This window comes from Gobio gobio (assembly GCF_949357685.1).
Source record: "Gobio gobio genome assembly, chromosome: 24".
In the NCBI taxonomy this organism is placed as follows: domain Eukaryota; kingdom Metazoa; phylum Chordata; class Actinopteri; order Cypriniformes; family Gobionidae; genus Gobio; species Gobio gobio.
In genome coordinates this window covers 12,309,397-12,335,538 of record NC_137120.1, presented here as the reverse complement: position 1 = coordinate 12,335,538, position 26,142 = coordinate 12,309,397, and the positions used below count along the sequence as shown (strand labels likewise).

General features: G+C 39.4%; 2 protein-coding genes across 3 annotated transcripts in view; one reads left to right on the top strand and one right to left on the bottom strand.

Moving 5' to 3' along the window:
* Nucleotides 1–26,142, top strand: part of LOC307120340 (uncharacterized protein) — a 58,437-nt gene that overhangs the window by 14,576 nt on the left and 17,719 nt on the right. Inside the window, exons 1-2 of one of the 2 annotated variants that reach the window (XM_079807340.1) lie at nucleotides 21,975–22,216; nucleotides 25,788–26,111. In XM_079807340.1, coding sequence (XP_079663466.1) covers nucleotides 22,171–22,216; nucleotides 25,788–26,111 — 370 coding nt within the window. In that variant the 5' untranslated portion in view covers nucleotides 21,975–22,170. Of the gene's footprint in view, nucleotides 1–21,974; nucleotides 22,217–25,787; nucleotides 26,112–26,142 lie in introns of those variants that run through there. The other variant, XM_079807339.1, reaches the window with a different exon arrangement.
* Nucleotides 12,273–21,054, bottom strand: LOC307120391 (uncharacterized protein). Its single transcript, XM_079807411.1, has 3 exons — nucleotides 20,728–21,054; nucleotides 16,770–17,060; nucleotides 12,273–13,416 (listed from the first exon to the last, which is right to left on the bottom strand). Exons 1-3 carry the CDS (start codon nucleotides 21,014–21,016, stop codon nucleotides 13,301–13,303), a joined length of 696 nt encoding a protein of 231 aa, XP_079663537.1. The 5' UTR covers nucleotides 21,017–21,054; the 3' UTR covers nucleotides 12,273–13,300.

Here is a 26,142-nt window from a genome sequence, read left to right as displayed (position 1 = left end):
GAAAGCTTCAACTCTCGTCAGCGGAAGCCAATGAACTCGCGTCGTCCATTTTTTTTTCCGTCTATGTTTGAAACCCATTTTGAAAAGTTTGCATTTTCAGGAACCCAACACGCCCTTGTCGTGTAAATGAACGGCCAAAATGCAAAAAAGTTTTACATTTTTAGTTGAAAACGGTGTTGTGTAAACACCCTAAAACAAGATCATGATCTGATGTGTGATGATGTGGCACCATTTTACACTCTGTCCATGTATCGAAGATTTTAACTTATGTTTATGTAGAACGTTCATTAAATATGCTACTGGCAATGTATTATTATATATTATCAGTTCATCTTCTGTCTTTAATTTCTGTCATTATCTCTGTATTTTCTTTCGGGTTCCACAGAACATGAATCAGCGACTGCACTGAAGCCACAGTCAAATAAAGAGATTCCTGATGGAGTGAAGGAATCCGTGACTGTAGTGATGCCGCTGTTGAGTGAAGTGGATGAGCGGCAGGAGACCAGCTCACTTTGATAAGACACACACATCAGTGTCAGGGATGGATTATGACACGTTTGTGCCCTGTGCATGTGTTAAAATCCCCCCAGCGCACTGATTTCTGTTGATTTCTTGGGTTGATTGCTCTGGTCTAGTGTGTTAATCTGTGCCTGATTAGTGTCCATCCCTGTGACATCATCAACGGTTGAGCTCCATCTTTATGAGCCTCCATCCAGTGAAAGTCAGAAATGAATATGTGTCTTTTGAGTTGTTAATCTCGTGTGTCAAAAACTTCTTTGCTTTTAAATGAAAAAACATGTTCATATATCATATTATTAATGTTACATTTCATACCTGTTACTCCATTAGCAGTTTGACACTCACAGCTTTGATTTTGTGTGATTGTAAACAGTGAGCGTCAGAAATAAGCAGTTTTTCACTAACCATTGTATGTGATGTTATATAATAACTAACACCAATATTAGGTTAATGCTCAAGTTCAGCTTTGAGGTTAGGGCAGTGTCTCTGAAGCCGAGGTCACATGACACTGTCCTCGTGTGTAAGAGACACACAGTTCAGAAACATCTCACCGTCCAGTGCCGCATTCAGTGTTACTTAAATGTATATATTTTTTAAATTGTTTTAACATTAGTTAACATTATTTTGACTATTTTACGTTTTCGTTTAATTAAAAATTGTGCCTTTGTACCTTTTTTCTGCTACAGTATATTAAATACTTTCACTTAAATATATTATCCAAAGATATGTTCAGACGTTTCTCTGTCCTTTAATCAGATCTGAATATGAAGTTATAAATATGACCTGAATCTAGAGTGTCATAATCGTACTGAAGCATTTGACTGATAAACTCGCCTTATTGCACTTAAACCCAAAAAAAAAAGTAAATTAACAAGAAGCTTTTTGTTCAACATTTCTCTACTTTAAAACAGAAATGTGATGTGCTTTGTGTTGTCCTTTGGATTAATCACTTAATCACGCTTGATATATTCTCATCTGGAAGTCTTTTGGATAAAAGCTTGTCTGATGAATTAATATTCATGCAAGATTTCTGTCCTCTATAGTTAATAGTTTATTGTCAAAAACTGACTTTGCTTTTGCTTCCAAGAGCAGCTGTTCTAACATGAAAAAAACGCATGATTGTTTTGCAAAAATGTAATGAATATACACATTTGTATCTGAATGTTATAAAAAAAAGAAAAAAAAAGTTGGTTGAAATGTGTGTTGATGATTCATACTGTATTCAAAAATCAGATTGATCATGATCAGATGCAGCAGAAATAGAGAATTACATTCAGACCCTCGGTTTCACAGACGAGGCTTAAGATAAAATGAGTGTTTGAGCTGTTTTAACCGAAAGCAATATTTTATCTTAAAATATGTCAGTGTCATGGTTTTGTCTCAAGATGAACACCAGTAATGTTTTTTCTAAGGCATGTTTATAAAAACTTCTTAAATGTCCAAATTAAACTAAGACCTACCCTGCTTAATCTATTCCCGCTCATCATGTGTTGCTATGGTGATTCATTGTGTAAGTAATTTATTCACACCTGTTGGCTTTTTAGTTCGTTAGCATGTGCATTTAAGTCCTTCTGTTTTCTCTACTTTTTCTTGGGTGTTGTTTGTGGCTTCTGTGATTCATACAGAGATTTCACTTTAAACCACAATCTGACTAAATCTGTTCAGGAAAAGCAAATATTTATCCATATTAAAAGCAAATTATATACATATAGTTCTGGAAAAAAAATTAAGAGACAACTTAACATTGACTTAAAAACAGAAACAATAATTCACTGCCATTATAAAGCTTGGAAGAGCCGGGACATATTTTGTATTTGTCTGAAAGAAGAATGTCATATACAGGATGATGGCTTGAGGGTGAGTAAATCATGGGCTAATTTTTTTTTAATCAAACTACCCTTGAACTGCTACTAGCCAAGTGGTCTGTCTGTCGTTCTGTCATGGGCTGGTTGCAGCAGAGAAGATACTTGATCTAAGTGCAGCAGTTTTTTTATTAAACTTAGTGATGTTAACAGTGACACCGAAGCGTGTCAAAAAAAGAAACGATTTTCAGGGAAGCTTTGTATCGATGCTTGATCCGTTCTATCAAAATCACGTGACCAATGACATCCGAAGCTGCGTTTCACCCACCCAAGGGTTGTTGGGTGTATTGCGTTGCATTGAACTGTTTATTGTCCTCTCCCGATTCACCAGTAAATCTAAAGAACACCCATTACAATGTTCACTAAGCACAAATCCTCCAGAAGTCTTGCCTGGCTGTCCTACGTTGTTGGTCTGTAGGCGTGTGTGTGCGCGCGCACCTGCATTTATTTAGCCTACTTCCTCTATGCATGAGTTGTATTTGTTTACAAACAGGAAAGATATCCACATTCATAATACAAAATTTTATCCTTAGTGGGTTGAGTTACTAGTATGCAGTAGAACAGATTGTTATCAATTATCTGATGTATTTATTGATTCATTTATTCAGGGCCGCTGCTGGCCAAATGGGTGCCCTATAGCAGAATTCTTGTATTGTGGTGCAAATATTATGGAAGTAAAAAAAAAACACCTACTTTAGGGGTCAAAATAGAACTTTAATAAAATAAATTGTAATTAGTTATTTACAACTATAGCTCCACAGCAAGAAAATACAAACTAAAATTATACATATTGATTAAAAACATTTTAAAAGAATAAATATTATAATATTAATATTTCACAATATTACAGCTTTTTGTATTTTTAATAACATAAATGGAGTGAGCAGAAGAGACTTCTTTCAAAAACAATCAAAATGGTACAGTTTCCAAACTTTTGACTGGTAGTGTAGGCCTACATGTTGAAACTAAAATGAAACCAAAACGTCCAACAGTAGATATTTCCGATAAAAGGTTTATTTTATTTATTTATTTATTTATTTAAAAAACAAAATAATTGAGCAACTGAGATGGTTGGTGCGCTACGCAATCTGTGTAGCCTACTCTGCGTATAGGGAGCGGCAGCACTGCATTTATTCATCCATCCATCCATAATTCCCAAAACATTTTTGTTTCTAAGATAATGGTCGCAAAACATTTTGCGACACAGCGCTTTCCCTCCCTTTCACCAGCAGAGGTCCTTGTTGAGCTCTGATTTGAAAAGCTTTGAGTAATGAACCTTTTTCTGATACAATTCACTGTTTCAGAAAGCTTCATCTCACCACCACTAATAAACTTTACAAAAACAAACAGAATTTCACAGATCAGGGACATAACCAACTACACACGGACAACGACAGACAACTGAACTGGACAAAGCACAGGGCTTAAATACACAGAACTAATAAAAGAAACGAGACACCGCTGACGAGACAAATTAACAACACATGTGACAGCGAGAACACAATCCGACACAGGCAAACATGAACTGAACTATATGAAAACTTAACTAGAAACACATGAACAGAAAAACAGATCAGAGCAATTTTTACATATCTTTACTCTTTATGAACGTTATTTTCTTTATTTGTTAGCTTCAGAGAAGTTCAAGGACTATAGATATTTGGTAATTGTGACATTGTTCAGGTTTAGCTACTGGTAGTGAAGCAATAGAGCACATCACCACCAGACATTTGTAGCAGGTGCCTCACAGGACAATTTCTGCAAATAAAAGTAATAATAAAGAATTCTCTTTTTCATGTCTGTATTTTTGTTGCGCCAAATTATAGAGAGTAGTATCAGTAAGAGTATTGATAAGTATCAGTGATAAAATAACTACATCCATCCCTATGACTAGACACTTTTTTTCAATAAAAAGAATAAAACACTTCGATAACTGGTTACATTATTCATTGATTATGTTGTTTGATTAATGAATTGATGTTACATTTCTACCCTCATAATTTAACACTTTACATGGTTAAATTGTAAATGTTCAAAATGTATTGGTTTAGTAGTAATTGTACAAAGTAACACTGAATAAATGCTGATTAATAAATTAATGCAGTGTGGTTTTGGGCATTTTCTATTAGAATTTAATAGGGGTTTGTATTGGTTTGTATTGTTTTGATCCTTAAATGTGTTAACTATAAAAAACAATACAATTCCCTATTAGAATGTACAAGTCTTTACAGCAGAAGATGAAATGTTTGAGTTTATCAGTTCTATGTGGATTTCAAGGTTATGGACCAAGCACATCTTCATTCCCCGGACTAAAGGTGAGAAGACTATTCAAATAAAGGTGGACATGGTATTTTGTTTGTTAGGACGTACCTGCCACATTCCAGCGACGTATACCACTATAACGTCATCACAACAAATACAGGAATCAAAAAGTTACATCACTGGAACGTTATTTGGCACGTCGCTGCAACTAATATGGTCCTTCGAGGTTATGTCCTCACAACATGCCAATTTGGTCGTTAAAACGTGCTTGTCGCATTCTATCGACGTACAGCTATAGAGGGTATGCACGTGACATCACCGTCAGCCGGAGTGACAGTGGTTACACCCGCTGAGTGGCAAAAAGACTGAGAGGCAGCATTGGTTTTCAGTGTGATGACTACTGTGAAAAACAAAATCAAGTGAGGCATAAGTTTAATGAATTATTCTATTTTATGATGCTGAAAAATTATTCACTTGAGCATAATGGTGACCAAATACCTGTGGCTCTCCGGCGATTATTTTGGGCAAATTGACACTCGGCGGCTGAAAAAGACGCTCCTCCTCTGTAACTACCAGGTTATTTCTCTAAAAGAGTATTTTTTGCCTGCGTTTGCTTGCCCTGCCAGCCCCCACAAGCCGTGTTCATTGAAGACAGGTGATCTCACTACAAGAGCGTGAGTCTCCTCTCGCTGCATTCGTGAAGCGGCTTCTCGCATTTTCTCCGCCATTCTCTTTCTCTCAATCACGAGATGAAGAAACAATGGGGCCGCAGGGCTAAATAAACAGGACTAGAGAGCTCATGTCGCTCTATTCCCGCATGTCTCACTCTCTGTGAGCGCGAGCACAAGGCTGACTACACTCAACTGAGTACAGCCCTAAGTATGATGCTCTCCCCTGTGTTTATCAGCTGAGAGTCATAGCATAATTCTCCCTAAAAGTTTCTTTCCACTGGCGTTTGTTCTAAAAACACTGCGCATCCCACGTTCATCAAAAAAATAAAGAGAGAGTGAAGTCCCACTGTGGCCGGACCACCCTGCAACAGCTTGTTGTATAAAAGGCTCTGACATTTCAGGGTGCCTTCCCCTTTAAGACTCTTATTCTGTGGTGACGGAAGAGAAATGTGTGGTTAGCGTTAGATATAGCGGGTATGGAAACGAGTTCAAGTTTAACGACATAATTTAGCCTACGTATCTGTGCTGTGCAGCTTCCTTAGTCCCTACTGAACAATCCAGCTTCCAATGTTCATGCGTTGAGTTAATGACGGAAAGTAAGTGACTGCTACTTTGCTGTGTTAATGTTTCTATTGTAGAAATTATTATGCATTATCATGTGCCAGCGTGATGAGTGAGATTTATAGTGATAGAACAATGTTTATGTTGTAAAACACTGTAGGAAATAATAAGTTAACTAGTGTGAGCCTTCTGATAAAAAAGTTTCATCGTTACGTTTATAATATTGAGTTAAGGGAATTAATATCGTGCTCACGAGACCATGTGCAGACGCTGTTTGAGTAGTAGCCTTGTCTGGCCAGAAGATGTCGCCATTGCTCCTTTTGTAAACCTTTTCTAATACAGTTTAATGTGAACTGGTCAGTGAAATAGGTGAAGCGCTTTATATTTCTCCAAGCAGTAATATTCATGTTTATGTAATTGTAGATTATGTTCTAAGGGGCATATTAATGTTTATTGAGATATTTATGTTAGATGAACCTGATTTGTATTATATGTGTGGATATATTCTTTACGTTGCATAGAAATGTATGTACTGTAACTGTTTAGATGACAGTACCTAATGGTGATTTATTTGTTTTATTATCAGACTATAATGACAATACTGGATATTGGAATGTTCTGATGAGCACTGCTGAAGTCCAATACAATCTAAAGAAGAAAGAATATCTCCTCGTCTTTATTCCTGTATTCTGACCGATACACCATCCTGTTTATTGCCTGAAACCCTAGATGAACTAGCCCTACTAGATTACCTCTTTTACATTAGTCCTTCGAGCCGGATACAGTATTCAGGATGGAGGCAGATGAAGAGATGTATCCTGATGTGAGACCTAAACGTCAAATACGTCGACCTGTCAGACTTCAGGACTTCGAAGTGGACTATATGGGATATAGTCAACGAGATCAGTTAAAATGGGATCTGTCATCCCCTGCATTGGATAGGAGGGTGTTCCCCACTCGGGAGGGTCCAGACCAGATGACCCCTTTCCAGACAGCCCACTCTCACTCTGGGGGTTTCCCTGGGAATGCTGCTCACCCTGAGATTTATCAGTTAGTCTCAGACCACGGCCAGAGGAGAGATTTGGATGGGTTTATTCAGCCTGCGCGAACACCCTCATCCCATCAGAGCCCATATCTGGATTCTCGTTTCTCTGAGGAAATTAGAGCTATTCGGGAGGAGAATATTAAGCTGCTCCAAACACAACAGGCCTTCCAGACTGGCATAAAGGAACTCAATGAAGCACGGCATGAGATGAAAGAGCTGCTGGAAGTAGCCCGCTCGCTGAGGGAAAACCTGGCCCAAGTTAATTGTCCAGCCGCAAACTACAGCAACCCCACATCTCCACAGGCCGGTGCTGTGGCCTCAAGAAGTTTCACTGATGCAGCACACTCGAAGGAAATGGAGGATGAGGACTGGCCTGATCCTCCACCCTGGCCTGAACCTGATGAGAACCTGACGGGAGGCATGCGCAATCTCAGGGTCGAAGAACAAGGGCTAGACCGTAACCAGCTCGACTTTTCCCCCGGAGGTAGAGTATGTATGCCTTGTAAGCCTCCACTGCATCCTCAGTACCCCGCTCCTGCTTCTGATAGAGGGATATCATCATACCACTCTAAACGGCCCTCTCAGTTGCTCACACACCCTGCCCCAGCTCATGCACCTGTAATGAAATCAGCACCTGCCCGTGCCTACCATCCCTTAGAGGCCAGATACGGAGCGGTACATGGTATGCCGCCATCTAACCCGTTTATGCAGCCGCTGGGGAATGAACAAGTGTATCGAGGGCCTCAACCCACAATCCCAAGGTTCATTCACCCGGATCCCAGTGAGTTCGCACGGCTTCGCATAGCTTTAGAAAACCTACTCCCATCCACGGCTACAGAACTCTTCAAGTATCAGATACTTGTAGATCATTTAAAGCTGGAGGAAGCCAAGCTGATAGCTGATGCTTATCTAAACTCACCCACCCCTTATAGTGACACTATGTCAGCCCTCCATGACAAATTCGGGCAGCCTCATCAACTTGCCTTAAAGAAGATAGCGAACGTCCTGGAGACTCCCGAGGTGAGGCGAGGTGATACTATGGCATTCCAGAAGTTCTCTCTCCAGATACAATCTTTAGTGGGTTTATTGCAGACTCTGGGACCTGAAGGGGAAATCGAACTCAACTGCGGATCACATGTTGCTCGTCTGCTGAGTAAGCTCCCTCCGGAGCAGCGAGCTGATTTCCGTCGACATCAGTTCAAGCAGTTAGGGGCGACCCACACTTTACATGATTTGTCAGAATGGCTCCGCTATGAATCATGGTGTCAGGGCTTCGACAGTCAGGCTACTGGACGCAGCATAAAGGAAAGGCAGAACGTGAAGACTGATGGTCGTCCTGGTAGACAGACGGTGACTGTCCTTCATGGAGCTGGTGAGTCGGCAGAGACAGCTTCTTCGTATCTTAAAGAGAGTTCAACTAACCGAGGAGCCAAGAGTAAAGCCTACTGTGCCTACTGTGAGAGTACTGAACATTATCTTAGTCAATGCAGTGCTGTCACCAAACTCTCTAGAGACCAGCTTAGGGAATGGATCCGGGTTAACAAACGGTGCTGGCGCTGCGCACGAACTCATCAAGCTGCTCAGTGCACATTGAAGAAACCTTGCAACATCTGTCAGGGAAAGCACCTACTGGCTCTTCACGAGATAAATACAAGAGCAGAGAGGGGCAATAAAGATATAGCTGCTAAAGAAGAGAGCTGCTTAACTAGCTCTGCGGCTGATTCGCTCTACCTGGACAGACCTGGAGCCGGGAATCGAGTCATGTTGAAGGTCGTCCCGGTGCTTGTACATTATGGAGATCGGACGCTGGACACCTTTGCGATCCTCGATGATGGGTCAGAGAGGACCATGTTGTTGCCAGCAGCAGCTAAGTTTCTTGGCCTAAAGGGCAAACCCGAAGCGCTTCCTTTGCGTACAGTCCGACAGGACATCCAGATCCTCCATGGCCACACAGTGTCTTTCAGCGTCTCACCAGTGGCGAACCCTCACATCAGCTATAAGATCAAGGGGGCCTTCACAGCTGGCCGCCTCAGCCTAGCACAGCATACTTACCCCATTGACCGCCTGAAGAGAAAATACAAATACCTAAGTGGTATTCCCCTACCTGCCTTAAGAGATGCTCAGCCAACACTCCTTGTAGGATCTGATAACCCTCAGCTGATAACACCTGTTGAGCCAGTCAGACTTGGTCCATCAGGTGGCCCAGCCGCAGTCCGCACCCGGCTTGGGTGGACTCTTAAGGGCCCCACCCCATTCATGGGGCGGCCTATCCAACCTGCACAGTGCCTGTATACTTCATATGCGCCATCAATGGATGAGCTTTACAAGCATGTTGAGAGGCTCTGGCAAGTAGACACTGTACCTTACCGACCAGAAAGAGAGGTGACTCGGTCAAAGCAGGATCCGTACTAATGTGGATGGAATTCTTAGGTACGCCACACCATTGCTGCGACAGGCAAGCATGCCACCATTGTACTCGCCAAAGGAGGCAGTCATGCCCATGTTACGTAGTACTGAGAAGCGACTCTTAAAGGACCCCAGGCTGGCGGATGCATACAGGAAGGAAATGCAGAAGCTCATTGAAGCAGGTGCTGTGAGGGAAATCACTGAGGATACCTCAACCAAAGAAGGATGGTACATCTCACATCATCTCGTCAGCCACAACGGGAAACCCCGCCTGGTCTTTAACTGCTCTCACCAGTACCTTGGGCAGACCCTGAACCAGTACCTGTTACCGGGCCCTACTCTTGGTGCCCCTTTGCTGGGAGTTTTATTGAGATTTCGTGAACAACCCATCGCGGTTAGTGGAGACATCAAGGGGATGTTCCATCAAGTCCGCCTCATCCCTGAAGATCGCCGCCTTCTAAGGTTCCTGTGGCGGGACCTGAAGGTGGAAGAGCCCCCAAGAACATTTGAGTGGCAAGTTTTGCCTTTCGGCGCAACCTGTAGCCCGTGCTGTGCGACATATGCCTTACAGCGCCATGTTGTTGACCACTGCGGGCCTGACGATGACCTGAAATTCTCGGTTGAGAACTGCTTTTATGTGGATAATTGCCTGCAGAGCATGGGTACATCGGGTGAGGCCAAACGACTTGTTGATCAACTCAGGGATCTTCTGATATCTGCAGGTTTTGAGTTGCGCCAATGGGCTTGCAACGATCCAAGCGTCCTGCGTCACTTGCCTCAAGAGGCCAGATCGGAAAGCCTGGACCTGTGGCTGGCACATGATAAGTCCAACCCTCTCGAGTCAACACTTGGTCTCAGCTGGAATTGGGCAACCGACTCCTTGGGCTACAAACATAGGCCTGTGTCCTACGAGGAACCAACCTTGAGGAACATCTACAGAGTTCTAGACAATACTGGATATTGGAATGTTCTGATGAGCACTGCTGAAGTCCAATACAATCTAAAGAAGAAAGAATATCTCCTCGTCTTTATTCCTGTATTCTGACCGATACACCATCCTGTTTATTGCCTGAAACCCTAGATGAACTAGCCCTACTAGATTACCTCTTTTACACTTGTGTTTCTCTCCCTCTCAGGTGAACAGAACAATCTGGCCCCCCTGCCCTAAGCTGTGGGCCCTCCATGTATGGCCCCTCAACGGGTACCTACAGACCTCCCAGAGAGAGTCCTGAACACTATTTCTGAGGCTAGAACCCTGTCCACGAGACTCATCTATGCCCTTAAATGGTCTTGTCTAATGGTCGCGGGTCGCACCCCCTCCACGCTCAAGGTTTACGTTTATATTTCACGCTCCTGTAGCCGGCCAGTCCCTAGGAAACAACCTGGTTGTTCGCTACCTCAAGGGGGCCAGAAGGCCATAAGACCTATCCATGGTCCTCTGGGGGAATGAGTGGCCGATTTGCAAGCGCTCTCCGTGAATGCTTCCAGCCTCGAGTTTTGGGTCCAGTGACTCCGAAGTCGTCCTCAGACCAAGTCATGTACCAAAGGTGCTTTCAACTCCGTTCAGAGCCCAGGTAACCTCGCTGTCTGCTCTTCTCTCATTGGAAGACGACAAAGAACAACATTTACTCTGCCCCGTCTTGGCCCTAAGAGTATATACAGAGCACTCTGCCCAGTTTAGGCAGTCAGAGCAGCTCTTCGTATGCTTCGGTGGCCGCACCAAAGGGCTCTCGGTCTCAAAGATTATCCCTCTGGATAGTGGACGCCATCACCTTGGCTTATGTTTCGATGGGCCTTCAATGCCCCATCAGTGTCAGAGCTCACTCCACTAAAGGCATAGCCTCTTCTTGGGCATCCATTGGCGACATCTGTACGATGGCTGGCTGATCCTCACCATCCACATTTGCCAGATTTTACAATTTGGAAGTCCCTGTACTACAGGCATGAGTCCTCTCTGTCTAGGTGAGTGTTGGCCTCTGGGGAGCCCAACCCGCTAAGTACTTCCTCTGCTGGCCCCGACCCCTGACGCCCTCAGGCCTATCAGTGCCTCAGACTGGGGTCTCAGAACATCACCATTCTGCTCAACAGTAGCATGGCGTGATTGGATTGTGTTCCCAATGCATCTAGCGACGCAATACGAGTGAACCATTTTCGAAAGGGAGCGATACTCAGTTACTGATGTAACCTCAGTTCCCTGAGAATAACGGGAACGAGTATTGCATAGACGGCTGTGCTAGTGTGCTTCACGACTAGTAATCGTTGCTTCAGTCGAATTAACCTTAATCCTATGGTGAAACGAGACACTTATATAGGCAGAGGCTTTGCTCTTTATTTGGCAGGACGTGCCACAATTGGTTTGCGCAGATACACATCATTGCCATAGGTTCATGCAGTTCCCACAGCCCAGCCAATCGGCGCGTGCCAATCGGTTACTGTTTCAAACGTCTGAATAGCGTAAATAAAAAATGTAAATAAAATTATGCTGACTGAAATTGAGAATCACACTCCAACATGTGATAATGGGAAAATTCTAAACCAAGATATAAATTCATCATGTCAATAACATTCTCATGCCCAACGCATCTGTATATGGTTTTTCATTAAAAGTAATGGGGTACCCTGTGCGTTAAAATGTGACGCCGAAGGGTCCTGACCAAGCGTCAATGTGTGAAAAGTTGGGCGTGAGAACGTGTTGCTAAATGTCACTGACCTTTAGGCTCAATACAAAGAACAAAATATTTAAGCTGAATGTTTTGCAGTGTTTCCTGCTCAAACTAGTTATCTTTAGGCCTTTATAAGTGAACACAGATAATACTAGACACAGTTTGAGGTTTGTTTTATGTGAGCAGTGAATGGAAAATAAGCCCTTTACACAATAGGCTATGTTACACATGCATTAAATAATAGACACACATAAGGACAAAAAAATCAGACCACAGCAGACTTCACCTCGACTCAGTTACAGCGCATTTAATAGGCCTACTGTAGATAAACAATCATTCTTCTCACTGCTTGACAAAAACACATGTCTGAATAGACTTAACAATAATATAGAATCACAAATCTTTACAGGTTTTATTTCAAATGTTCACAAGTACATAAAAGGTTTATGTCAATATTCAGTTATTCAATTCAGAGTCTCTCTCCACTTGCTATGTAATTCTGAAATCACAAGGATATAATAATCAGTGCATCAATCAATCAAAACTACAAGCCTACAGGGTTTGCTGCTTTTTCTGCCTCATTAGAAACTGACGTACCATCTCATTTTTAAGCTTTCGCTTCTCTAATACGGCTAATGGATCTGAATCGCACTGCTCAGTCAGAGTGAGAAGATCTCAGTTCCTGTAAACGGTGAGAGACGGGTCATTCCATGACCTCAAAAGGTTTCTGCATACGGCTGGAAGTGGCTGTGACAAGAAATACAGTCCTGTTTTCTTACCATAACTGTGAAATTATTTTAAATGACTTGGCAATATTTGTTTCAATCTTTCTAAAGACAAATTATTCTGACAATGTTTCATTGTGAGAGTCTGGTGGAGTTTGTACTGCCTGTCATGTTCAATCTGATAAAAGCGTTTCAACACTTTCAGATACACCCTTTACAGCTACGCAGAAACTCCGCTTTCTCACTGTTTGAACAGGAACATCCTTCGACTGTCTGAGTCTAAAGAGCTGAAGAGATTTTTATCTCTTATTTCAGATTCAATACTCTTTTAAATGAACCTGTAAGATGCAAGTTCCTTACTTTTCTATAATCAAAATCATTATTAATGAAAGCAGCCCTTCGACCTGATGTTTAAATTCCATTTACATTATTAGAAAACTTTAAAGTTCAGCCTTGCACATAAAATAGAAACAAGCAACTAAAAGTCCATCTGTCAGTGACAAAATAAACATTTCAAGAGGCATTCACAGTTGTTTTTATTGCAAGAGGAAAAACGCGTAGCAGGACGTCTTTCTGTCCTCCCCTGTCAAACTCGTCTTGATCTGATGTCATAAACCAGCACAGCGACAGCGGCCACGCCCACCAGAGCAGAGAGAGGCAATCGGATCACAGCTTCAGTGAACCCATAATAGTGGACATAGTCTAGGGATGAGAGGAAAGTAACATTTAAAAATAATTTAAAGACTTCAGTTAAACTAAACTATGGGAAGCGTACAGCAGAGTTCTGTTCTAAGCGCTTAATCATCAGTTTTTGGCTGTTAATGGCAAGCCATACTTTAACGGTGGGAAAACGCATGAGAAAATCCTCTAAATTATGGTTCAGAATGTTTATAGAACTGTAATAGTAATACTGATAACCATAACAATGTTGTTCGATGGCTGTGTACCTATTTTTAACCCGTTCTCACTCCCAAGGCGTCAAAATCTGAAGCATGGTCAAGTGCCTTCCGCGTCACAATGAAGACGCTAAAGTTGCCCCTCAGTGTCACTTTTTCAGGTGCTCAATTGATTTCAATGAGAAACCTTTGGCGTCATACACAGACGAGTTGGGCATGGGAACGTTATAGTCAAGATGAAATTATATTGGATTATGATTTTGCCATTGACATGTTGGAGTGTGATTCTCAATTTAATCAGCCAGCATAATTTTATTTACATTCATATTTACGCCTTTTAGACATGTTTGAACATGTAAGCCATGCCTAAACCTACCTATTTGTGTATGATATGATATAAAACACAGGATGTAACAGGCAGATACGTCTGCAGGCACAATTTATTCAAAAAGTACAAATATTCCAAGTGTTCCGAGGCCAAACGATTGATTTGTGTGAAGAAAATCCCCATAAGTGCCGAAGATCAAATGTCAAATTTCATAGTGAAATTGCATTGGCTCTCGTATGTCTCGTGACCGATTGTGTCATTACATCAGATTTGATAGTGAAATATCATTGGCTCTCGTGTGTCTTGTGAGCGATTGCGTCATGCTCAAGAGTCCTGTGTATCATTTGAATGAGAGATGACTGACTGACTGAGTGCGTTCATGGAGCGGTGAAATCATCATTTCAGCGATTAAAACATTAAAGGGATAGTTCACCCAAAAATGAAAATTAGCCCATGATTTACTCACCCTCAAGTCATCCTAGGTGTATATGGCATTCTTCTTTCACACGAATATAATCAGAGTTATATTTAAAAAGTCCATGCAATTCCAAGCATTATAATTGCATTAATAGTTGCTCTGTTTTAGAAGTCCATAAAAAATGCACCTGTCCATCGAATAACGTGCTCCACTCGGCTCCGGGGTGTTAATAAAGGCCTTCTGAAGCGAATCGATGCGTTTGTGTAAGAAAAATATCCATATTTAAAACTTTATAAAGTAAAGTTCCAGCCGATCGCCTTCCGTGGAAAAGTGTTGAAAGTGAAACTCAAGATGCGTACTGAGTCTGAGCGGACCTGGTCGCGTTAGTCTTTCAATCAGCAGAGGACCTTTCAACACTTTTTTCATAAATTGAACACTGAAGGCGGTTTGAACATGGTCGGCTGAAACTTTACTTTATAAAGTTTTAAATATCGATATTTTTCTAAGGACAAATAGAAAAAACACTTCCTTGTTGCAAGGACACAAGGCGTGCAAGGACACAAAAGTATAAATGAAAATCAACGCATAGCCCACGGCATAGAGGCAGGTCCAACGCAGAAGTATAAATCAGCCTTTAGCGTCTTCATTGTGACGTGGAAGGCACTTGACCATGCTTCATATTTTGATGCCTTGGGAGTGAGAATGTTCACTCACTATAAAAAAAGCAAGCCAAAAACACATATTAGGCAAACTACCGTTCACATACAAGCTGTATTTTGTTAATACTGGAAAAACTGAAACAATACGGGCTCTCTTCGCAGTGTTGCCAGGACCATTTATTACATCTCTAGACATTTGATGTACTTGACAAGATGATAAATATGTAAAGTCGCGTTTTTAGTGTTTATTTCCAGAATACAATAGTGATTCTATAATTGGAGGTACATTTTGCATTTCAAAAAGTTAAGGAAAAAAACTGTTCATCAACAGAAATTCTTTCCAGTATCTTATTGAAAACATATTGGATTTTAATAACTCAGTGCTTGCCAAACACAAGTTACTTCCTTCCAAAAACTCCACTTGCTAGCATAAATGCTAAGAGCACATGGCACGAAATCCTGATTAAAAGACTTTAAACAACCCATGTGTGATCATTGATCAAATCTGGTTTCCTTTTGACATTGTGGCAACAATTGTGCCATTTTTACAAAATAACTTTTTAGATTAAAATATTTTCTCAGAGAGAGCACACACACCTTTCAGTGCTTCAGCTCTTATGAGGGAAAGTGACATTTCCTGTATCTTGTGGGAGATAATTCCACCAATTTAAAGGCAAAGTATGGTAACAGAATTGACACAAGATTTATGGGCACACATTTTTACAAGATAAGTTATTTTTAAACAATTTAATGTTGTAGAAATAGGAAAATTGTAATTATTTTATAAATAAAATTCATGAAATATGATCTAAACAAAAGTCAAATAAAGTATTTTGTTTACACAATGATACATTATGCTATTTGATAGGTTGTTTTAATGATGAATTTGTATTTGTGCTTTTGGGTGGATGATTAATTGTAATGTAAATTTTGGAAGTGTGTGTTGGTAATGTGTTGTATAATCTGAATAGTATGCAATGCCTTTATCACCATGAGTTGTGCTTTACAGCAAGGACCACAATGGAAATAAGTTTTGTTTAAACTTTATTGTGCTATCCTTGACAAATGAGTGTATTTTCACTATTATGTCTAATAAATCAAATCAAAAATCAAAATCAAAATGGAAAAAAAAATACACTGGCTAATTCGGACAACAAGAAATCATGATTTTCAGCTATAAAAAAACACTTTTTACAGAACATATTATATTGTTGTGGCCTGTAACATCTTGTGATCCAAGACAATGAGTAAATAATTACAAATATAACCATCTAAAAAAAGCTGAAAAAAATTTACCTGAAATGATAGAATCACCCACATATATTTGCGTGTATTATTTATATATGTGTTTATTTTGTGACAGTAGGTTGTGTATTACTGTTGTCTAGTGATGTTACGTTCAACACCAAAGCTGCGATCTGTCAAGAACAACATATTTCACACTGAAGCACTGGATCAGTGCTTGATCAATTTTTGCCAAGAGTATGTGATTTATGACGGCCAAAGCTTCGTTCACCTGAGAATCTTGTGAACTGCATCACCATCTTAAAGGGAACAGAGCAGCTGGTAGGTGCTACTATTATTTGTTCTGTTTTGTTATGTAGCCTAATTCATTTGGTTGTAGAATTTGGTTGTCACTCCTGTATATTACAAAAGCTTGTACTTTTAAAGTGCTCAAAAGAGGAGCAAAAGTCGTATTTAAAAGGGATAGTTCACCCCACCCCATCATATCAATAATGTCATCACTGTCATACCTGAATGTATTTGGCAGAGTCCTCTGATGTCCAGATGTTGAGAATGATTTCTGATGGGATTGTTGAGCACACAGCTGTAGGTGTTTTTATCCTGATATTCCACCTCCAAATGTAAAGAGACGCTGCTGCTGAGATCAGACACACTGATGCTGGACAATAAACTGTTTCCTTTGTACCAGGAGAGAGTCACATGGCTCACATTCACCACTGAACACAGCAGCTCACATGTTGTGCTTGGTGATGAAGGATGTTGTGCACAGTATCTGCTGATGACAGGAATGGGCAGAAGAGCTGAATAACACAAGAAAATAAAGAGACACCAAAACAAAGTCAGAACAGTGAGAAGGCTTCTTTCCAGTGTTTGTAAACCCAGAAATTTAAGAAAAATAAAGCAAATGCAATCACACTTCTGAGCAATAAAGTTGCAATTTTGAGGTATAATGTAATAATTGTGAAATCTATTATGAAGTCGTAATTTTAAGAAGTGTTAGAAGTTAACGTCGCAGCTGTGAAATATAAAGTTGCAATGTCAGTTTTTTTGGGGGGAGAAATGGGATACAATATTTGAATACTTCCTTATCTGGCTATCACCAGACCAAGCGCAATCTTTTAAGATTGAACATTAGTCTGGGTAGTCTGCTCTGTATTTTCTACTGCACAAGAGGCGTGATCAACGGGCATAGTTCAAATGACTCTGTACGCAATTGGATAGTCCTTCAACCAATCAAACCAACGATCCATCGCTTCTCTATCCAGGGCCGGCGTTTGCTATAGGCGAGCTAGGCGGTTGCCTAGGGCGACAAATGTGTTGGGGGCGCAGCCAGGCGCCCTCTAGTGGCGCCCTTAAACTTACTTCCCATTAAGCATAGAATTAAAACAAGCGAAATAAAACATACTGTTTATTAAACATGATCATCCTTGGGCGCCCCCTCAGCCACACGTTTAATTACTTAACCTGATTATTAGATTGAATTGAAAGTGAATATTGTCTAGCACAGGCGTTATGTCAGGCAAGTGCTCAGCACTGGCGCGTTCTTCAAAAATGAAGCGGTCTAAACCCTCGAGTACACAGGGACGGAAAAAGAGAAAGGCAGACGATCACAAGAAAGCCCAGTATAGAGGTAAGTCTTCTCATCTCAGCCATAAAGGTGTCAAACGAAATAAATTTACTTCGTATTATCGATATTATCAACTAATATTGGACGGCATTGGACGTTTTATTGCTGTCACTAAGCTATCACTAGCTAGCTAGTTATCTACATATTACTACGCATTTCACTGACAATAAGGAAATCCAGACGAGCCAAATTTTAATGCTGCGTCAATTTTGAAGGTGAATAGAAATGCCAGAAACAACTGTTCATCTTTTATTATTTAAGATAGGGATAGAGCTACAAGAACTTATATATTTTAATTTTGTAGTGGTAAGTACAGTGTATCCATAATAGCACTTTTGTTTGTAGAGGGTATAGTTAATCCAGTTTATGGGTCATAATTTGCTTAAGTGTCTTTACAGGTGCTTAAGAGAGTTTTTGCACAGTTTATGGAGTTAATATTTGGTAAATATCCTTGAACATTCTTTCTAGCATTTGTGTATGACCAATTTATTGCAGTTGATCCTTCAAGTCTTAACTTTCTTGATTAAGTGTTGGAGTGACTATAAAAGCATTTTTGTTTGTTCATCCATAGTTTGAGTCATAATTTGTAAAATATCCTCCAACTTTCTTTGTAGCATTTTTGTATGTGCAATTTATTAGTGTATCATTTATACACTATAGAGTGTATCATTTAAGTCATAATTAGCTTTTTAAGTCTTGGAGTAACAATAGGAGGATTTTTGTTTATATAGTTTTTATAAATACTTAACCCATTTGTGCCCAATTTTTTCTGAATGGCATGTTCTGCATTTATTTTCCCCAGGCGCAAAACTCAATCTCGCCTAGGGCAACCAAAGAGCTAGAGCCGGCCCTGTCTCTATCCATCATTGTGTTAAACCCGCCAATAGCGCGCCAGGTGGATAAGCCAGTTTGTGATTGGTCCCTGCACAATTGTAACAGAAGCAGGATAGAAATATGTACAGGTTTCCAGCCTGAGCTGCAGCACGAAATCAAATCGCCGGCAGATCGGGCTGGGTCCCAGTCTAGATACTTCCCATATTTGAACCACAGTTTGCCTGAACAGAGAAGTGATGAGTTTTGCTTTGTAAACTTCCTCATCGAAATTATTTTTATTTTCCTCACATTATGGTTTAAATATGGTTAAAAACTCTTTGAATTGCCTTTCATCATCTGAAGCTTTCCTTCTGGGCTGAGAATTTAAAAAAAGAAGAGAAAAGCCTGACCAACATGAAAAGCAACCAACCACTAATAGTTCAGTTTTTTTATGTATTTTAAGCTATACCACAATAACAGACCAAGTGAAATCTTTTCCATATATGAAGTAGGGGAGCCCTTTAAAGGAACATGTTGATGGGGAAAAATATATATTTCAGTGTGTTTGTGTTCCCTCTCAAAACTTTTGTGATCCCTATAGAAACTTTGCGATCCCTTGCGAAAACCTTGGCGTTCCCTCTCAAAACGTTTGCGTTCCCCAGAGAAACTTTGCGATCCCTCACAAAAATCTTTGTGTTCCCTCTCAAAACGTTCGCGTTCTCCAGAGAAACTTTGCGTTCGCTTGCAAAACCTTGGCGTTCCCTGTCAAAACGTTTGCGTTCCCTATAGAAACTTTGCGATCCCTCGCGAAAACCTTTGCGTTCCCTCTCAAAACGTTTGCGTTCCCCAGAGAAACTTTGCGTTCCCTCTCAAAACGTTTGCGTTCCCCAGAGAAACTTTGCGATCCCTCGCGAAAACCTTGGCGTTCCCTCTCAAAACGTTTGCATTCGCCAGAGAAACTTTGCGATCCCTCACAAAAATCTTTGTGTTCCCTCTCAAAACGTTTGCGTTCCCCAGAGAAACTTTGCGTTCCCTCTCAAAACGTTTGCATTCCCCAGAGAAACTTTGCGATCTCTCAAAAAAATCTTTGTGTTCCCTCTCAAAACGTTTGCGTTCTCCAGAGTAACTTTGCGTTCGCTTGCAAAATCTTGGCGTTCCCTGTCAAAACTTTTGCGTTTCCTATAGAAACTTTGCGATCCCTCGCAAAAACCTTTGCGTTCCCCAGAGAAACTTTGCGTTTCCTCTCAAAACGTTTGCGTTCCCTAGAGAAACTTTGCGTTCCCTCTCAAAACTTTTGCGTTCCCTATAGAAACTTTGTGATCCCTCGCGAAAACCTTTGCGTTCCCTCTCAAAACGTTTGCGTTCGCCAGACAAACTTTGTGTTCGCTTGCAAAACCTTGGTGTTCCCTCTCAAAACGTTAGCGTTCCCCAGAGAAACTTTGCGATCACTCGCAAAAACCTTTGTGTTCCCTCTCAAAACATTTGCGTTCTCCAGAGAAACTTTGCGTCCGCTTGCAAAACCTTTGCGTTCCCCAGAGAAACTTTGTGTTCGCTTGCAAAACCTTGGCGTTTACCTCTCAAAACTTTTCCTTTGTTCAGAGAAACTTTGCATTGGCTTGCAAAACCTATTATGTTCCATCAAGAAACTTTGTGTTCACTCACAGTACTCAAGTTTTGCGATGGATTTCAAAGGTTTTGCAAATGAAATGCAAAACTTTTGCGAAAGAATGCAAAATCACTGAAATCTATTTCCTTCCAGCTCATATTTTTTTCATCACCATATTGGTTTAGTGTTTCGTAACAAGGTAGGCTAATGTTCAAAGTAACGCCCCATGTTTTAAAAAAAAAAATTCAACATAAAATAACACCATATTTAATTAAAACTTAAATAAAAAGCTTTACAGAAAATCATGCCTTAGACCTAATCCTTTAGATTTAATGGGTGGATCAACTTACCCCCTAGCCCAATTTTATAATAGCCAACTATTTGAATTAAGAATACAGAAAGAGGCAAGAGCTCTGCTTACCATAAACGGTGACAATAAATTTCTTGATTGAGACCTTATTTTCAACGAGCATTTCGATTTTATAAAGTCCAGCATGTTCTGTGCTAATGTTTGTGATGGTCAGAGATCCAGTCTGAGAGTCCAGCTCGAGTCGGTCTCTGAATCTCCCATCGGCACCATCGTGGAAGGTCTCATTGTGCACTCTGTTGATTTTAGCGATGTGAGTGTCTTGGGGTCCAAACGTCCACACCATCACATGTCTCTGTAGTTCAGCAACATCTGTGTTTAGAATGACAGAATCTCCCTCCATCGCTGATATTGTCTCTATTTCACTGGTGCCAACTCCAAACACACCTGGAGAACAAAAGTTTCACAGTCACAACTGATGCTGCTTCACTAAAACTGTAACTAAAAAACATTTGATACTTACCAGCTAAGTACAGTATCCACAGACAGAAAAAAACAAATGTGTGACACATTTTTTTCAAGAGCTCACAGACTGCTCTAATAACTCTCCACAAGTCTAAAGCGGCAAAGGCTTATTTGAAATGAACTCTGAAACTGTTTCTTGATGAGATGAGGTGCAGTTCCTTGTTTAGAGGTGAAGTCATAGAGCAACTGTGCAGTCAGTACTCAGATGTGTAATTTACAATACAAATCATCTTATGAAAATGTGTCTTTTCAATGGGCTTATATTTTAATTTCTTAAATGTTATGATACATTAATGTCAATACTGTATTTAAATTGTGTATCTTTCAAACGTTTATTTAACACATATTCCCATAACAACATATTGATCAAAATGTGACTTACTGAAGTCCTTTTTGTTTTTTCATCTTTATTAAAATACATGATCTGGCCATGTACCTATAAACTATGTCTAATAGTCTTATGTTGATTTCATGTTTAATGTTCAAATGAAAACTTTTGGTCTCTAAAATCGATTCTTAAGTCTGGCAAAAATATGAGTAAAATGGAAAATAGATAGCCTACTGATCTGTGATCAGGCTTTATGCCTTCCTGTGCCATCATGAGTAGGCAATGACAACTACAAGCAAGGACACGACTAAATTCATAGAGATTGGACACCACCAGCAATTCAGCTCATATTTTAGGATTTTTGGATTTTGTAGGCTAGTCATAGCTACTGTTACTGTCTACGTTTCTGTTTTGACTTGAAAATTAGCAAATATTGACTATTGATCAGTTAATATATATTTAAACAGGAAAAGAACATTTATACATAACCTAAATGATATTCGTTGTTGTTTTGTGATGTTATATAACCAGCCCATCTGCTCAAAATTCCTCACCAGTCAACAATATGTGCCGACGGGTCGGTTAGCTACTGTCACTCGTTTTGTGTGCGCGGTTTCTGACACAACGAAGACACGACATAAACGCCAGGGATCGATCACCTCATCAGCTCGAGTTATGGTTATGATCTTGGATTCTACAACAAAATGATGAAGTTGATATTGCTCTTTTCTTTCGCAGTATTTTTGGACAGTAAGTCATCGGTTCTTTCTTTCGGTTTCACATCATATTTATGTTGTTAAATGTCGCATATTAGGCTACAACAGATTCAGAAACATTTTCACCGTCGCTGTAATGTTGTTGAATCGGAACAAGGAAGGAAAAATCATTTACAAAGAATAGATAAGAAAAGCTAAATCAGTAGGTTTTTTTTTTCTTCTGTTCTACACTAAACTGGAGGGCGGTTAACCGTTGTGTGTCCCAACGTCGTGGGCTTTTGGCGTCCGAACCCCACACAAACAATTATAGGTTATATGATAAACTCATCTTAAATTGATCTTGTAAGATACATTCATAACTGCATATCCGATCCCTATACACTACTGTATTGTTCACACTACTTCTGTTTTGTTTGGCATATGCAAATATTGCGCAATCAAATGACGGTCTAGTTTCGTTTTATTAGGATATTAAATTCTATAGTAGGCTATTCTGTTGTAATGATGGGCTGTAGCCTACTATTAAGATAATTATATTCGTTAAGATTTATGTATCTCGGCATTGAGGCTTACCCTTACACAAATATTTTTTTTCCCCTATGAATGATCAATATATTAAATTATATAGGCCTAACGGTATTTTTGAAAATGTACAGAATAATATATTGTGTTAATATATTACAATATATTGAATAAAACATAAGGAATTTCCGCTTTTCATATAGGCCTACTGAAAAATGTGACAATATATTGTTGTCTATCATAATGTAGTTTTATATTCAGTAATAATACACACATAGTAAATAGATGTATATGTGATCAGATATGGTACTGCATGTGTATTATATTGCAAATATTACTTAATACATTTATTATATTTAATAATAAAATTGGCTGTTCAGTACAATTCAACCCCAAAAACTCACACATGCCAGAAAACCTTTTAAATTATAAAATAATAAAAATTGAAACACTATCAGATCTCCCCCTATATTAATATTTAGCAAAACACATGAAATAACACTTAATTTGAACATTTACTCTCTTACTAAGACTTTTTTAGTAAACTTTACTGTCACAGGGTGTTTTGGTGTTGGTTCATGTTCATTGTTCCTTGTTCATGTTTTAAGTTGATTATGTTCAAGTTATGTTTGAGTGTCATGTTTCTAAGTTTGTCTTGTTCTTTCACTTCCTGGTTTTGTCATGTTGCATTGTCATGTGATTCCCATGCCCTCATGTGATCTTGTGTCTTGTCCTGTCATTGGTTCATTGTTTAATCACGGTTCACAGGTGTCACTTGTCTTGTCATTAGTCTCAGGCTGCGTCCCAATTCGCCTACTTATACTACGTCCTAAAAGTATGTACTCTTTTTGTGAAGAAAAAGTACATACATTTGAGTGTGTAGCAGAAGAGTATGCAAGCTTTGGGACATACTACTTCTTAATCTTTAACGGACTCTGTAACGTGCGTCCCGTCACCGTTTAAACTGTCAATCATCGTCACAGTTAAAATCCCCCACTTTAAATTTAATTTCCTACCGTATCGGAGAGAAATGTAGTCGCTCGTTGATCTGCCTTTCGTGGGTCTTTAGACTCCTCTCATGTGTTTGCAAAGTTAATGGCCAAACGTATCATTACAAAAGTTCTCAACGCTGCTGCAGGTGAAATATAATGTGGATAATATTGAATAAATATCTTTTCGTCAGGTTAAATACTGATAATTACTCACTCAAACCACTTTATCTAATCCTCTCCACTTAACCGTCAGACTCGCGTAACCGTCATGTTTGTAGTTTTTTAACACTTTTTATCCGCGTTTGTAGTTCTCATCGAATCCTCGTCCATCTCGCAATGGGTTGTGGGCAATATCAGCAGTTAGAGTGCGGATCGATCTGCACTTCGGATTCTGACCGGAAATAGTAAACCATCCGGGAATCTTTGGAATACTCTTTTCAACATACTACGATTTGGGACATACTAATTCTTTTTTCGAATACTATTTAGTACGGATAGTATGCGAATTGGGACGCAGCATCAGTGTTAAGCCCTCATGTTTGCCGTGTGTCCTTGTCTGTTATTGAATGTTGTAACCAGCTGTCGGTGAGTTCTGTTATAGTTAAAGCTCTTTATAGTTTGTTTTTTCCAAGTCCTTGTTTTATGTTTTTGTTTGGAATAAAGCTGCATTTGGGTCCAACAACTTGCCTCCAGTGGAATATTGTTACATTTACTTAATGTCCAATAATTGGTTGAACTTACTTAAAACAATTAAGTAATCTGAACTATTTGCATGCTATGCCTTCATTACTTAGAAAACCCTAGTAAACATTACTTGACTGGTTTCAGTACCATTTTGCCAAAGGAAAAAAAGAAAAAGAAAAAGAAAAACGGGCGGGCGGGCGGGCAAAGTGTTTTTGAAGAGGGGCACTTTTTTTTATAAACTTTTCACTCTTTTCCTCTCACCATAATTGTGATTAGTGTTCCCTTTGGTTAGGCACTTGGAACTTCATTCATATTATTTTAATTATCTTCCTATTAATGCAGCAATGCAACATGAAATCATAGTTATCTGATTACCAAAGAAGGGAAGTATATATATAATATTTGTGAATTAATGATATATGACATAATAATATTTCATGTCAAATAATTATCTTTTTTTTTTTTTTAATTGCAAATATTTATGGTATAATCTTTTAATTAGGTTGATTTAATTCCTCTATATTTGTGACAATATAATTGACCATGCTTGATTGAGAGTCACACAGACTTCAACATTCAGCATGCAAAACACAACAATGGTAACAAGGATTTATTTTATTTTTATTATTATTAAGACCTTTACTTTTTTATTTGCTGTCGTTATTGGGGTTATACTGACAAAAGACAAATAGTAAAATAAATCCAAAAATAGTAAAAACGAAGCAATTAATTTATTCATGCAGCAATGCACTCTGGGAGTACACTACCTCAGATCACAGAAATAATTAAGTTAACAAAACTTAAAAGGTTTAAGTAAGAACAACTTAATGCAATTTAGGGCGGCAGCTATCGAATATTTTAGTAATCGAGTATTCTACCAATTTTTCCATCGATTAATCAAATAATCGGATAAGAAGTACTTTTTCTTTATTAAAGAGCAATACTAAATATACAAGAGAAAATAAGACAGGTATATTGTATGAGTTTCTTTGTTCTGCTGAACACAAAAGAAGATATTTTAAAGATGTTTGTAACAAAGCAGATAGAGCAACCATTGACTACCATAGTATTTTTTCCCTACTATGGTAGTCAATGGTTGCTCTATCTGCTTTGTTACAAACGTTCTTCAGAATATCTTCTTTTGTGTTCAGCAGAACAAAGAAACTCATACAGGTTTGGAACAACTTGTGGGTGAGTAAATGGTGACAAAATGTTCATTTTTGGGTGAACTATCCCTTTAGTTTACACTACGAGTAACATGGTTCTTTTAAGAACTGTTCACTGAAAGGTGAACCAGAAATGGTTCTTCTATGCATTGATGAGAAAACCACACTTTTGGAATCTTTATTTTTAAGAGTGTACTGTGTATACTGATATTAAACTTTGAGCTGTTTGTTTGATTCTCAGGTGTGTTTGGGGTGACAACAAAAGTGTCAGTGAAGGAGGGAGATTCCATCATTCTACAGTCTAATGTCACTGAAATACAGAGAATATTTCTGTTGATGTGGATGTATGGATCTCAAAACTCTATTATCGCTAAAATCGAGGGGACAGCTCAGACAGTCTCATTATACGACGTTGACGATGGGAGATTCGAGGACAGACTGCAGTTGGACAATCAGACTGGATCTCTGACCATCAGTGACATCAGAACCAAACACTCTGGAGATTATCATCTAAAGATCATCAGCACTGAGACCTTAGTCAATACATTCAGTGTTACTGTCCATGGTGAGTAGCTCAGATAGATCTAATGATTATA

Coding starts and splice junctions, on each gene's coding strand:
- LOC307120391 (XM_079807411.1), bottom strand. CDS start 21,016: ATGGAGGGAGATTCTGTCATTCTAAACACAGATGTTGCTGAACTACAG. Junction 17,061..20,727: donor ATTTATTGTCACCGTTTATG/GTAAGCAGAGCT, acceptor TGTGTTATTCAG/CTCTTCTGCCCATTCCTGTC. Junction 13,417..16,769: donor ACTCTGCCAAATACATTCAG/GTATGACAGTGA, acceptor TCTCATCCCTAG/ACTATGTCCACTATTATGGG.